We start from the raw sequence: 13080 nt of genomic DNA on the forward strand, positions 1-13080 counted from the left end.
AGGGGTAGCTGAGGAGGCTGGGGGTTCCAGGCAACCAGGGATGGGAAACAGTTCTGTGGTTGGGTGGTTTCTAGCTTTGTTACAAGAAGTTGTAAAGGTGCCCAGAAGCAGTGGGAAGCATGTGAGAACATTCACGGACCCATCATCTGACTTTAGGCAGCGTCATCAGCTCATAGCAGTCCCGACGCATGGAGATGCCCCAGCCCCCTGCTTCCTGGTCATTTGAAAGCAGACCCGCATGGCACTTCATTTCATCTGAGGGTGTGCTAGTCTATATCTGCTGAGACGCTGAATATAGTATACAATGGCTGGACCAGACATCAGAAGAGATCTCTGGCCCGCAGCCTACAGCAACCGGCCCAGGAAACCAACCTCTTGTCTTCAGTAACCGGCCCCAGAAGCTGGCGGGCTGCGAGTTATTAGCCTGGGAGGAAGTAGCCTGCGCCTCTGGTTCAGTCCAGGAAGCCCAGCAACAACCCCGGTCACAGTTGGTCCCAAATGTCCAGGACTTGCTTCAGAGTGAACTGCCAGCTTCCCTAATCCTTGTCCCCACTTCCGGTTTGTGACTGGGGAAGGCCAAGTCCACTCCCCTAACCACCCGCACAGGACGCCCAGCTCAGGCCGCCGATAAAGTCGTCCCAGTCCTCTGCCTGCCAGACGCTGGCACTGGTGGCCGGGCCCCCTGCTGGAGCAGACTGCCGCTAGGTAGACTGGGCTTTCCTCTTTCGGGAGGTCTTTGTTTCCACACCCCAGAAGATAAAGGCACTTTAAATTAAAAACACACACCCCTACATTGTTGTGCTTAGAAAACTTACCCGTTTCTCCAGGGCCCAGGCAGGGTTAAACTCCCCCAGGAGGCGGGGGTCTCGCGGTTCTTGCCACTGGCCCACCCCTGCCCCAGGGCACTCCTGGGAACACCTCCCCGGGCCGCTGTCTCTCTTCTCCTCTCCACGAGGACCACAGCCACCTTGGTGCTCTGCGGTGCCAAGTTAATTGAATTCAGCTGCTTTGTCAAGTCTCTGCTCCTCATCTGCTCCCTCTGGGTCCGTCTCCAAGCCTGCCACCTGAATGAGCATCGCAACCACCACCACAAGGCTCCGAGCGGGTGGCCCCTGGGGGAGGGTGGCGTTGGGGAGGGAGCCAGCGAGAGGCCAGCTGGAGCCCAGGGCGGTGCCCACCCAGGTGCCAACCCCACACCTCTATGACCCAAGCTCAAGCCCCGCCGTGAGCTTGTGTCGGGGCTCCTGAGAGCCTTATCCTGGTCCTGGCCCCTCTGGGACTTTGGGAAAAGAAGGAGGAAAGAGTCAAGTCCTGCTGGGTTCTCATCACACAGGACGTGATCGGAAGGTGAAGAGGTTCCATGCGGAAGGGACATTTCTTGGCAGCTGAAGCTGAATGTGATTGCTCTCGATTATTTTAGATTTTTACTGGGAAAAAAGAAAAGCTTTATTAATTGAAACCCCTGCAGGAAGCATGCATATTTGCAAACGTAAAACTGCCCTGTCCAGAGGTCCTCAACCCGAGCAGCGGGTTACATACCCGACACCCGTGGGACTCCCTTAGTCTGGATCTCTGGATGTGGGGCCGAGCATCTGGAGTCAGTCACCCTCCCTGGGGAGTCTGCGTCTGGTCAGCTGGGAGCCCAACCCACACACCACCCATCTTTTCTCACGGCAGTCATTACTTGTACAGCGCTGCTGCTGGTCAGTCACTTCAGTCATGTCCAACTCTGCGCGACCCCATAGATGGCAGCCCACCAGTCTCCCCCGTCCCTGGGATTCTCCAAGCAAGAACACTGGAGTGGGTTGCCATTTCCTTCTCCAATGCATGAAAGTGAAAGTGAAGTCGCTCAGTCGTGTCCGACCCTCAACGACCTAGTGGACTGCAGCCCACCAGGCTCCTCCGTCCGTGGGATTTTCCAGGCAGGAGCACTGGAGTGGGGGTGCCATTGCCTTCTCCGTTGTACTGTGCAGTGATTGCTAAATAGAGGTTTCTTTTGGAACGTGACTCTTGCATAAGGAGCAGACCAGCCTGTGTTTGTTGTGTGACTAAACAACCCACACTCCGAAGGCTGGCCCAGCCAGAACGTGCCAAAGCTGGGTTCTTCCTAACTTCAGTTCTGTTTAGCTCCTCCCTTCAGTCCCATTTACAAATCAAGAGCCTGATGGAGCCTGATGCACCCAAGCCCCAGGTGTCATCACCATTTAATAACATGCAAATGGGACTTGTGCTCTCAGCCTGCCAGTGCCCACACAGAGTGCGGTCCCCTACAAAGGTTCCCAGGATCGCCCCTCCGTCCTGGCTCCCAGTCCTCTGGGGTGGTCTGGTCTCCTTCCCCCACCACACCCCACCGTCCCATCTGCCTCCTGGCTACTTCCTGTGTGCTTGGCCCTTCCCCGCCCGCCCCTCCAGATGGTGGTGCGGAGTGGTCCTCTGGGAAGATTTGGGGCGGTGGAGGAAGTTACAGCCCAGGAGCGGGGCAGAGGAGCCCGAGGACCAGTCTCCGTGGCTCCTTTCAACTTCACTGGCCGTTCCCACTCTCAGGTCTCCCTTCCGGCCCCTCCCTCTGTGGGGCTGTCGGCTGCTTCCGTGCCAGGGTCTGTGCGCTCCCTTCAGAGCCCAGGCCCCTGCTCCCCACCTCACCCCCATCTCCTGTCACTGTTTCAGAAGCAGAACTAGGAGAGTCTCTGCCATGGAAACCTGTTCTGACAGCCCTGAGAAGCGGCAGAAACTTTGAAAGGAGAGTTGTCTTTAAAGGATTCTCTGATCAAGTCTTAAATGAGTTCCAGTCCAAGTACAGGCCTTTCCTCCCCCAGCAGCAGCCCCTTCAGAGGTGAGGGGTTTCGCCAGGCCGACCAGGACCCTCAACTCTCCCCTTCCCCGCTCTGCTCCAGATGGAAGTTCATACCATCAATCAGGACACCAGCAACTCCTGAACAAGTGTCCATCCAAGGGCGACGCGGGGAGACCAGGGGCCCCGAGGGCGGGGCCCGGTGATGAGATCACACAGGCTCCCGTCATCCCAGGGAGGAAGCTCAGGCTTGAGATGTTCAGTGAGGTGCCCGGGGACAGACAGGGCTCGAGCAGCCACAACGGGGGCTGCCCTGTCGGGACAGGGGCGGCACCTACGAGGTTCCCAGCCAGCAGTTCTGTCCTGGGCCTGGGCACTGGGAGGAGAAGAAAGGTCCAAACTGGAGCCACACAGCTGATTCTGCCCTTTATGGCAAGGGGCCTGGCCAGCTGGCTGTCATGTTGCCCCTGAGTGGAGAGACAAGGGCCAGGGGCCTACACCTCTGCTGACCTTCTCGGTGACCATCAGAGGCTGCACTGGGCTCCGTCCAGTTTGTCCCTGATTCTCCCCCAAAAACCACACTTTGGGGGCTAGGGTGGGAGAGCGTGGCAGAGCTCGGGAAGGAGGGAGCCTGATTGCCACAAAGACAGTTTGGCAGGGCTCCGAGCAGCAGCCCCCGGGAAGCCCCCGCTGCTGACGTGACACATCAAAGCTGGTACCGAGACAGCACCAAGGCAGGGAGCAGTGGGGGGCACCCGAGAGAGGCTGCGCTCAAAGTCACCAGCCTGTCCCCTGCCGCGCAGACCGTGGGGTGCACCACGCTCCGCCCGGACCTGTCGCCTTTCAACCCGTGTTCTTTGATGGGCTTGCACCCCCCCACCCCATCCCCCATGTCCCAGAACCTGTTTGAATGCTGCCTCCTGAATGGGTGATGGCAGGGAAGGGAAGGAATCGTGGGGAGGAAATCGCTATTTCTGGGGTCGGCAGGGACACCTGGGGACAGGAAAGGATAGGAGCCATGGAGGGGAGGGGCAGTGCTCCTCCCCGCTCCCCTCGCCAATCCTGGGGGGGCTCTAGTTGGGGCAGCATGGGCACCAGCAGAACAGGTCCCTCTCCAGCAACTTCTTCCACATACCGTGGGGCTCGTGGATGCTGGAGTTTGTTTAACCCAGTGGTTCTCCAGGTGTGGTCCCTGGACCAGGATCCTCAGCATCACCTGAAAACCTGATCAAAATGCAGATTCCCAGCCTCACCCCAGACCTGTGGAGTCAGAACCCTTGGGCGGGGCCAGTGATGTGCGTTCAGGTTGAGAACTGCTGGCTTGGGCAGGACGGAGGGCAGATGTAAGGACGCAGAGGTGTCTGAGGAGACGCTGAAGCGGGCTGGGTGCGGGCTGGCCTCCGGCCGTCTCTTCTGGGTGTGTCGCTCCTTCATTCACTCCCTCGCTCCTGCCCCTGCTTTTGCTGTCCACGTTGTAGAGGCCGTGGTGGCCCCATGACTTTCAAGGTCTGCTCTTCCTCTCCTAATTCAACATCCTGGAAAAGCCATTCTGGGCCTGAGAAACCTGGTGTCTCTCTCCTCTTGTGCTGGTTTTCTTCCCTTATATGCCCCCTTGTGCCTGCAAAGTGGCCGCTGCTGCTCCAGCTCTTACATCCTCTCAGCTTTGGACCCAGTGGAAAGCAAAGTTCCCACCCCTGACGATTTCACTCTGTCCTGGGATTATTAAGTGTACCCCAGGGTAACGATTGCCACAGCACCGAGCCCTTACTGGGGGCCACACACATACCAGCAGCCACGTGTCCCACCTCACTTAATCCTCACAGCAATGCTGAAGGACTTTGTCTGCATCTCATTTACAGACTCGGAAAGCGACACTCAAAGCTTTAAGGCGCTGGCCAGGGTCCTCAGTGGGTGGTCAAGGCCCAAATGGGGAGCATCTGAGTCCCCAGCCAGTCCGGCGGTCCCCCAAGGTTCTCCCTGGGAACTTCCTTCTCCCGAATCTGGAGAGAACCTCCTGGACCACTACTCATGACCTTCCCCCCCTTCCTGCTCTGGCCCCTGACCCTCCCCTGTGAGCCGGTTCCCGGAGCGTCCTTCACCACCACCTCCATTTGCCCAAGCCCAGCCTGCTCTTGTCGGGGACCCATTCAAACAGCTCAAGGAGATGGCAGGTCAGGGCACTCCTGGAGAATCCAGGCGACATCAAGCCCCTGAGAGGATTGTCCCGTCACCTCCCGGATCCTCTCTGCACGTACAGTACCCCGTTTGCTGTCTCAGAATCACTCTTGTGTGCGAACTGACCGAACTGTTCACTGCGCACAGATAAACCTGGCAAACATCAGTAGTTAGAGGGGCTGGGCGCCGTCTGTTTTCCCGACCCTTGCTCCTAGGCCCTAATAAGAGTGAGATGTGGATGTGTTCTCCACGTGCACAGACACTTATTAACATCCACATCTAAGTCAGCAGCCCCAAGCATTCCCCTAACTTGTCCCAGCGGCTTTGTGATGTCCCAGCTCTGTGTCCCTTGGGTGTCCTTGCGGCACTCCAGGCAGGCTTGGTAGCGTTCCCGAGGCAGGATCTGGTCACTCTGAATGCTGGATCTAGAATGAGAGATCCAGACTTTTCTCCAGCATCACTAAAATGTCGCCAGGGCCCCCATTCACCAATCAGGGCAAGGTGCTGTTCCCCACTGTCCCTCCCAGATCCCCGGCTTGGCAAAGGGAATGGAAGATAGATTTCCTCTGCCCCTCGCCCCACAGCTGGGCGCCTCTGTGCATACCCAACGCACACCTGCTCGGCCCCGGGCCCAAGGACCCTCCTCTGCACCTGGCAGAAGTCCAGCCCCTCCCAGAGGTAGCTTGGGAGGTATGGCCTGGGGCTGGCCCAGTGTTTGGGGAGAAGCACCAGCTTTTAGTGACCGGGGATCATGGGGACACCTGGGAGTGAGTTTTCCATGGGCATCGGCTCTGGGTCTTTTGAGGTTTTGTTAGAAAGAACAGACCTTGTTGTGAAAATGGGATGTCAGTTCTGGTCCAAGAGAGAGGCTGCTGAGAAGAGAGGAAACAGAAGGGCCACTCTGAGCATCACCCTGAGGAGCCCCCGCCCACCTGCACTGGTCCATCGTTCCCGAGCCTGGCCTGGTCGGGTTCAGGTCCCACCACTGCTCCTACCTGGCTGTGTAGCCCTAGGGAGATGACCTAACCTCTCTGATGCCCAACCTCCCTGACCATAAAAGGAGGATGAAAACAGTACCGACTGCACGGAGCTACAAACGTGGACTGCCACCGCCTGGCACCCAGCACACACTCAGCAGAAGCCGCCCGCAGGTTCACTACTTACTGAGTGGATTAAGGAACATGACGTGTCGTTAGGTCATCAGTCAGCAGGGCTTCCTCCGCCCCTGACGCTGTGTTGGTGCAGGAGGGAAGGGGTGCTGGTTAGTACCTCACAGCCAGCTCTCTGGGGTAGAAAGTCCTTTCCAGCGTTGGCCCATCTCCGTGGGACAAACACCGCGGAACACTAGGGCCCACTTTACGGGACGTGGAGATGGGAAGACATGAGCAGGACTGGCTCCCTCCTGTACATCAGTGTCTAGCGACCAAAGAGAGGAAGACTCAATCCCCTTCGTCCAGGAACTCTGAAGCTCTCTGGGGAGACATATGTGTGCGCAGGCCCCTGGAAGGCTGCATGGTTAGCACAGTAACAGTTTGCCGTGGAGGATCATGGCAGCCCCCAGCCCAGCCCGGGGAAGAGTCAGGGAGGGCTGCCTGCAGGCAGTGGCACTTGGGGAGCCTGGAGTCACCCAGGTGGGGATGGGGGAGAACATCTGGGTGGGGGCGGGGCGCCAGAGAAGCCAGTGAGTGGAGGTGGATGCGCATGCGTGGGGTAGGGGGGCTGTCAAGGAGTCTGGACCACCCTGGGGCCACAGGTTGGCCCTGGACTTCACGAAGGCCACAGGACCCTGGTCAGGGCCTTAGCAGAGCCCGCTGGCCTGCCAGCTCTTTGTCCCTTTGAGCCCCACACGGGGGGGCAGGCCCTCATCCTGTGTCATCTTTCCTTTAGATGGTACCCAACATGCTGCTCATCAGACTGATGCAGGAGCGCCTGAAGGAAGAGGACTGCATCAGGCGGGTGAGAAGCCGTGCGTGGAGCCGGGGGGCGGGGACCGGGGGGCTCCAGGGAGCGGGGCTCCATCACCAGATGAAGGAGGGTCGGAGGTCGGGGCCACGTGTTTATGTCCCAGAGCAGAGATGACCTGCAGAGAAGGGTGCAGTTCTGAAGTCCGGCGGTCAGACTGCACACAGGTTTCACCATGGATGGAGGAAAAGCAACAAGGAGGCACCTGGGGAGCCGTCAGGCCCCTGTAAGGATGAGCTGGATCGCCGCCCAGGGTCGAAGCTGTGCAGGGCGGGGGGTGGGCCTGGGCCTGCAGGGGCAGGGGCAGAGCTGGGGGCCCGAGCTCTCACTAGTGCCCTGTCCACCAGACCCCATGACGTCAGAGGGCAGGAGTCCCAGTGAGGCCCTCGGCTGAGGTTGGCCTTCTGGGGCGTGGGCAGGTGGGCGGGGGCCGAGGGATTGTGACCTTGTGATTCATAAAAAGAAATAATGTTTCATCTTCGTCCAATTTATCAGTTGTTGGAATTTCTTTTTAGTATTCCATTTTAATTTCTTGCTTTTTTTTTTTTTTTTACTATCTCTCTCTCTCTTTTTAAGTGAATGACCTAGTGATTACAGCGTACAGACTTGGACTTCCGGTCTGTCTCGAGTCGGGTTTACACATGCAGTGTAGGTCTCGCCCCTCTCAGTGTAACTGCCGTGCGTGCTGCATCCATGTGCGCCAGGAGCCCATCAGGCCGCTGTTACCAGTTTTGCTCTCAGTCATCAAACATGTTCTAAAAACTCAAGAGAATCATGTGCTGTGTTTATCCAGGTATTTACTGTCTCTCTTGTTCTCCATCCCTGGTGCTCCACGTGTCCCTTTCTGTCTGAAAAACTTCTTTGAGCAATTCTTCTAGAGTAGTGTAGCATACCCTACTTGCTTTTCTTTCATCTGAGAATGTCTTTATTTATTTCTTAAAATTTATTTTATATTTTTTGACTGAGCCCCACAGCACGTGGAATTTTAGTTCCCGGCCCCCTGCTGTGGAAGCATGGAGTCTTAACCACTGGACCACCAGCGAGGTCCTGAGAATGTCTTTATTTTGCCTTCATCCCTGAAGGATATTTTTTTCTAGATTCAGAATCTTAGATTGACCATTTTTTCTTTCAGCGCTTTATAAATGTTCTGTTTTAGCACCGTGGTCTCTGGTGAAAATCTATGGTCATTAGAACTCTTATAAATAACGCATCCTTTCTGTCTGGCTGCTTTCAAGACCGTTGTCTTTACCTTTCAGAAGTTTACCTTTGGCCTGTCTGGGTGTGGACTTTGGAGGACTGTCTTCTTCAGTTTTGGGACGCTTCCAGCCGTGTTTTCTTCACATAATTTTCCACACCGTTCTCTTTCTCCTGGCTCCTTCCGAGACCCCAGTGGCATGAAGGTCAGGTCAGGCTGTCGGTGTACCTCATGTTCCCTCACTAAAGCTCTATTCTTTTTTTCCTCTCTGTTGATAAGATTTCATCATTTGTATAGAACTAGCTTCGGGCTCGGAGAAGGAAATGGCAACCCACTCCAGTGTTCTTGCCTGGAGAATCCCAGGGATGGCGGAGCCTGGTGGGCTGCCGTCTGTGGGGTCACATAGAGTCGGACACGACTGCAGCGACCTAGCAGCAGCAGCAGCAGCAGCTTTGGGCTCATTAAATCTCTTCTGTCTCATTTGAATTCTACTGTTGAGCTCATCCACTGAGTTTTAAATTTTGATTGTTGTATTTTTCAGTTCTGAAAACTCCAGTTGGTTCTTCTCTCTTCCTTCTGTGTCTTGGCTGAGACTTGCGATGTGTCGGTTGATGTACTTGGAGCTCTGTCGTTGGCGGTTGTTTTAATAATAGCTGCTTTCGTGTCTTGTCTGATAATTCTAACACCGGCATCGTGTTGGTAGTGGTGTCTGATATCTTTTCCCACGTGAGAGGAAATTTTCCTGGTTCTCCCTGTGCTTAGTAATTTTTAAAATTCTTTGTTTATTTATTTATGGCTGGGCTGGGTCCTTGCTGCTTCGTGGGCTTTTCTCTACTTGCAGCAAGTGGAGGCCACCCTCCAGCTGCAGTGCATGGCCTTCTCACTGTGGTGACTTCTGCTGTCCTGCGAACAGACACAGAACCACTTTGTGGTTTCGGCTCCCAGACCCAGCTGCCCCGTGGCATGTGGGATCCTTCTGGACCAGGGGTCGAACCTGTGTCTCCTGTATTAGCAGACAAGATTCTTTACCACTGAGCTAAGGACAAGGGAGTTTTGTATCCTGAATGTTCACAATATTGCTCTGAGGCTCTGAGTGCTGCTTGAATTCCACGGCAAGCGTTGATGTTTTTGTCTTAGTGAATGACTGGCCCAGCTGGGCTCCGCTCACAACTGGTAGCCACCTTCTCTGGGTCGTGGGTTCCACCTCAGCTCTCAAGCCTTTGGGGTGTTGTGCGGGTCTCTCCTGCTCTATGCCGTGTGGATGCTGCTTGGAGGGGCCTGGGCACTGGTCTGTGCTGTGGCTGATTTCTCAGGGAGGCTGGGAGGCTGGTGTCAGACCTGTGTGTGCGCAGCTCAGAAGTGTCCAGGAGTCCGTAAACGACCATCTCATCGCTTCGCTGTGCGCCCCCTCTGCCGTCTTCCTGGTGACCTCTTGTTCCCTGGTTTGCCTTTATTTGGCTTCTCGCTCAGAAAGCTGGGCCTTGATCTACCTGGCTCTGTCACAGTTTTCCTGGGACTACACTTGCGACCAGAGCCAAGTGGTAGGAGGACAGCAAAAGGAAAGACTCGTGGGGCTTTGCTGTGTTCTCTGGGGCCTGGAGAGGAGGGGGCCCCTGCGCCTACGGAGTTTGAGGCCCCTGCAGCCCCCTTGTCACTGTGACTATAGCAGGAAGGCCTCAAGGCAGGAGTGCAAAGAAGCAGAAAAGAGGAAAGCATGGGGAGGTTCCCCTACTCTCTGCACGTCAGGAGTCCCCTTTCGTATTGCTCAAGCTGGAAAGAGGGGCTCCCGGCCCGTCTCTGTTCCTCCCTAGGGCTCAACTCAGGTTTCAGGCTGCCTGGAGAGACCAGGCCAGGGGTACTGGTTTTGTGGGACCTTGCAATCTGGTCTTCTTCCCCAGTTCCCCTATTACGATATACTTCCTGAGTCCTCAAGGAGCGCCCCCTTGCGCTTCATCCGTGCGTTATAGCTGCTGTCAATGGAGGTGACAGGGTGGGGACGGTTTTCTCCTTCTTGCCCAGAACCAGAACTTGTGTGCTTTTTAAAATATGTGCATGTACGTTTGAAAGATGTCTGCATGCACTTATGCACACACATGCACACATGTGCACACACTTTCTTGAATGATGGCGAGGCCCACATCTGGTGAGACACCGGGGCGCGTCCCCAGGCACTGGTGATGGAGTGGCAGTTTCCACAGCCTCGCTCTGCATGGGCCCCGGCCTTGTGGGTCTGAATCATGAGAGAGCCGCAAGGTAACTGCAGTTTGAGTTTCAAAGTCTGCTCTGAACAGACGGATTTCCACTGACGTCACACTGCTCCCTGTGAGTGGGTGGTCTTCTGCCACCCAGGAATAGGCAGGTGCCCAGAGCTCGGAGGCCAGTCTACATCAGGGGGAGACACAGGCCAGAGAGTAAATACTTTAGCCTTTGCAGACCATATAGTCTCTGTTGCAGTTACTCAACTCTGATGTCATGTGAAAGCAGCCATACATGATATACAAATAAAAGGGCATGGTTTGTTCCAATAAAACTTTATTTATAAAAACAGGCAGCAGGCTGTAGTTTGCCAATCTGTGTCCTAACTGGTACTTTCACATGATGATAAAAACACTTCTGCTCTGTCTCTTCTGTTCTAAGTAAAAAGCAAACTTCCACCTTTCAGTAATATTAGGAGAAAGGCCGCTTAACCATAGACTTTCATGGTAACCAAGTTCCCTCATTGTGACCCGGCTCCCAAGTCCCCTGGCTTGATTCGGCCCACTCTAGTTGAGCGCCCACCACAGAGACTGCACTGTCCTTCCCGCTGGGACCCTACCCCCTTCCCCAGCACATCTTCCTCCTCAGTCCCCCATGAGCTCGGTGCTCCCCTGGGTCCCAGGCTCACCACCTGCCACTGGAGACAGAGTCTCCCGTGACCAAAGCAAGGTTGACCGAGAAGGCTTGTGATGAGGCCACAACACGGGCCCAGGGGAGTTGACTTGTCACTGAACGCTCTTGAGATGGGGACAGGGCAGCCTGTGGAGGGGCCACCTTGGTCAGAGGGGACGGCAGGCAGGACGAGGCTGGGAGTACAGCCTCCCCTCACCCCCCACCACTGCCTTAGTTCAACCAGCCTTGGCTCAACTCTTCCTGAAACTACCCACCCATGGATCACCCTCTTATCTGGGAATTCTGAGATAATCTGGGGAGGAACAAAGGGGAGGGTGGAGCACCCTAAATGACTGGAAACTGGCCGGGGCTTTCTTGTGCAAAATGCTCAAAGGCTTGATCCATAATTGCTGTGAGTTGCAGAGTGGAATAAGAGTCTGGTCTTGTAGACCCCAGGCTGGAAGCACTTGTGTCTGCCTTTCTCCCTCTCTTTAGAACTGGGCTGTTTCTCCTCTTCACCAACACCACTTGTCCCAAGACCTTGACCAAGCAGGTCAGTGTCACTCGTGAAATTAGTGCTCTCAAGTCACCCAGACCGGAACCCTCAGCAGGGTGGAAGCTGTGTTTTGTTTTTTTCCAATTGGAGTATGGTTTATATAATATATGTTACAGGTGTACAGTAGAGTGATTCACAATTTTTAAAAGTTATACCCCATTTATAGTTTTTATGAAGTATTTGTGATATTCCCTAATGCTCAAAAGTCTCCAAGCTAGGCTTCAGCAGTACGTGAACCGTGAACTTCCAGATGTTCAAGCTGGTTTTAGAAAAGGCAGAGGAACCAGAGATCAAATTGCCAACATGTGCTAAATCATCAAAAAAGCGAAAGAGTTCCAGAAAAACGTCTATTTCTGCTTTATTGACTATGCCAAAGCCTTTGACTGTGTGGATCACAATAAACTGGAAAATTCTGAAAGAGATGGGAATACAGAACACCTGACTGGCCTCTTGAGAAACCTATATGCAGGTCAGGAAGCAACAGTTAGAACTGGACATGGAATAACAGACTGGTTCCAAATGGGCAAAGGAGTATGTCAAGGTTGTATATTGTCACCCTACTTATTTAACTTATATGCAGAGTACATCATGAGAAACGCTGGCCTGGGGGAAGCACAAGCTGGAATCAAGATTGCCGGGAGAAATATCAATAACCTCAGCTGTGCAAATGATACCACCCTTATGGCAGAAAGTGAAGAAGAACTAAAGAGCCTCTTGATGAAAGTGAAAAAGTTGGCTTAAAGCTCAACATTCAGAAAACTAGGATCATGGCATCTGGTCCCATCACTTCATGGCAAATAGATGGGGAAACAGTGGAAACAGTGGCTGACTTTATTTTTCTGGGCTCCAAAATCACTGCAGATGGTAATTGCAGCCATGAAAGTAAAAGACGCGTACTCCTTGGAAGGAAAATTATGACTAACATAGACAGCATATTAAAAAGCAGAGACATTACTTTGCCAACAAAGGTCCGTCTAGTCAAGGCTATGGTTTTTCCCGTGGTCATGTATGGATGTGAGAGTTGGACTGTGAAGAAAGCTGATCGCCGAAGAATTGATGCTTTTGAACTGTGGTGTTGGAGAAGACTCTTGAGAGTCCCTTGGACTTCAAGGAGATCCAACCAGTCCATCCTAAAGGAACTCCATCCTGAATATTCATTGGAAGGACTGATGCTGAAGCTGAAACTCCGATACTTTGGCCACCTGATGAGAAGAGCTGACTCACTGGAAAAGACCCTGATGCTAGGAAAGACTGAGGGCAGGAGCAGAAGGGGATGACAGAGGATGAGATGGTTGGATGGCATCACCGACTCCATGGACATGGGTTTGGGTGGACTCTGGGAGTTGGTGACGGACAGGGAGGCCTGGTGTGTGGTTCATGGGGTCGCAAAGAGTCGGACACGACTGAGCGACCGAACTGACTGACTGACTGACGACGCTGTGCAGTTTGTCTGCGCCTCCCTGTCCCCTGCCCCGCCTGTCCTCGCCCCTCCTCTCTTCCCAGTGCGAACCGCCAGTTTGTTCTCAGTTTCTT

At 54.4% G+C, this 13080-nt stretch overlaps 1 protein-coding gene across 6 annotated transcripts in view; it reads left to right on the top strand.

The window, feature by feature from the left end:
- The window catches only part of AK8 (adenylate kinase 8), a 132400-nt gene that overhangs the window by 14728 nt on the left and 104592 nt on the right, over positions 1-13080 (top strand). For all 6 annotated transcript variants that reach the window (XM_055400002.2, XM_055400001.2, XM_055399999.2 and 3 more), the window contains one exon: positions 6854-6922. In XM_055400002.2, coding sequence (XP_055255977.2) covers positions 6854-6922 — 69 coding nt within the window. The remainder of the gene's footprint in view (positions 1-6853; positions 6923-13080) is intronic.

The sequence above is a fragment of the Moschus berezovskii genome, chromosome 11, assembly GCF_049115385.1.
Source record: "Moschus berezovskii isolate FMDL1 chromosome 11, NW_MosBer_1.0, whole genome shotgun sequence".
In the NCBI taxonomy this organism is placed as follows: Eukaryota; Metazoa; Chordata; class Mammalia; order Artiodactyla; family Moschidae; genus Moschus; species Moschus berezovskii.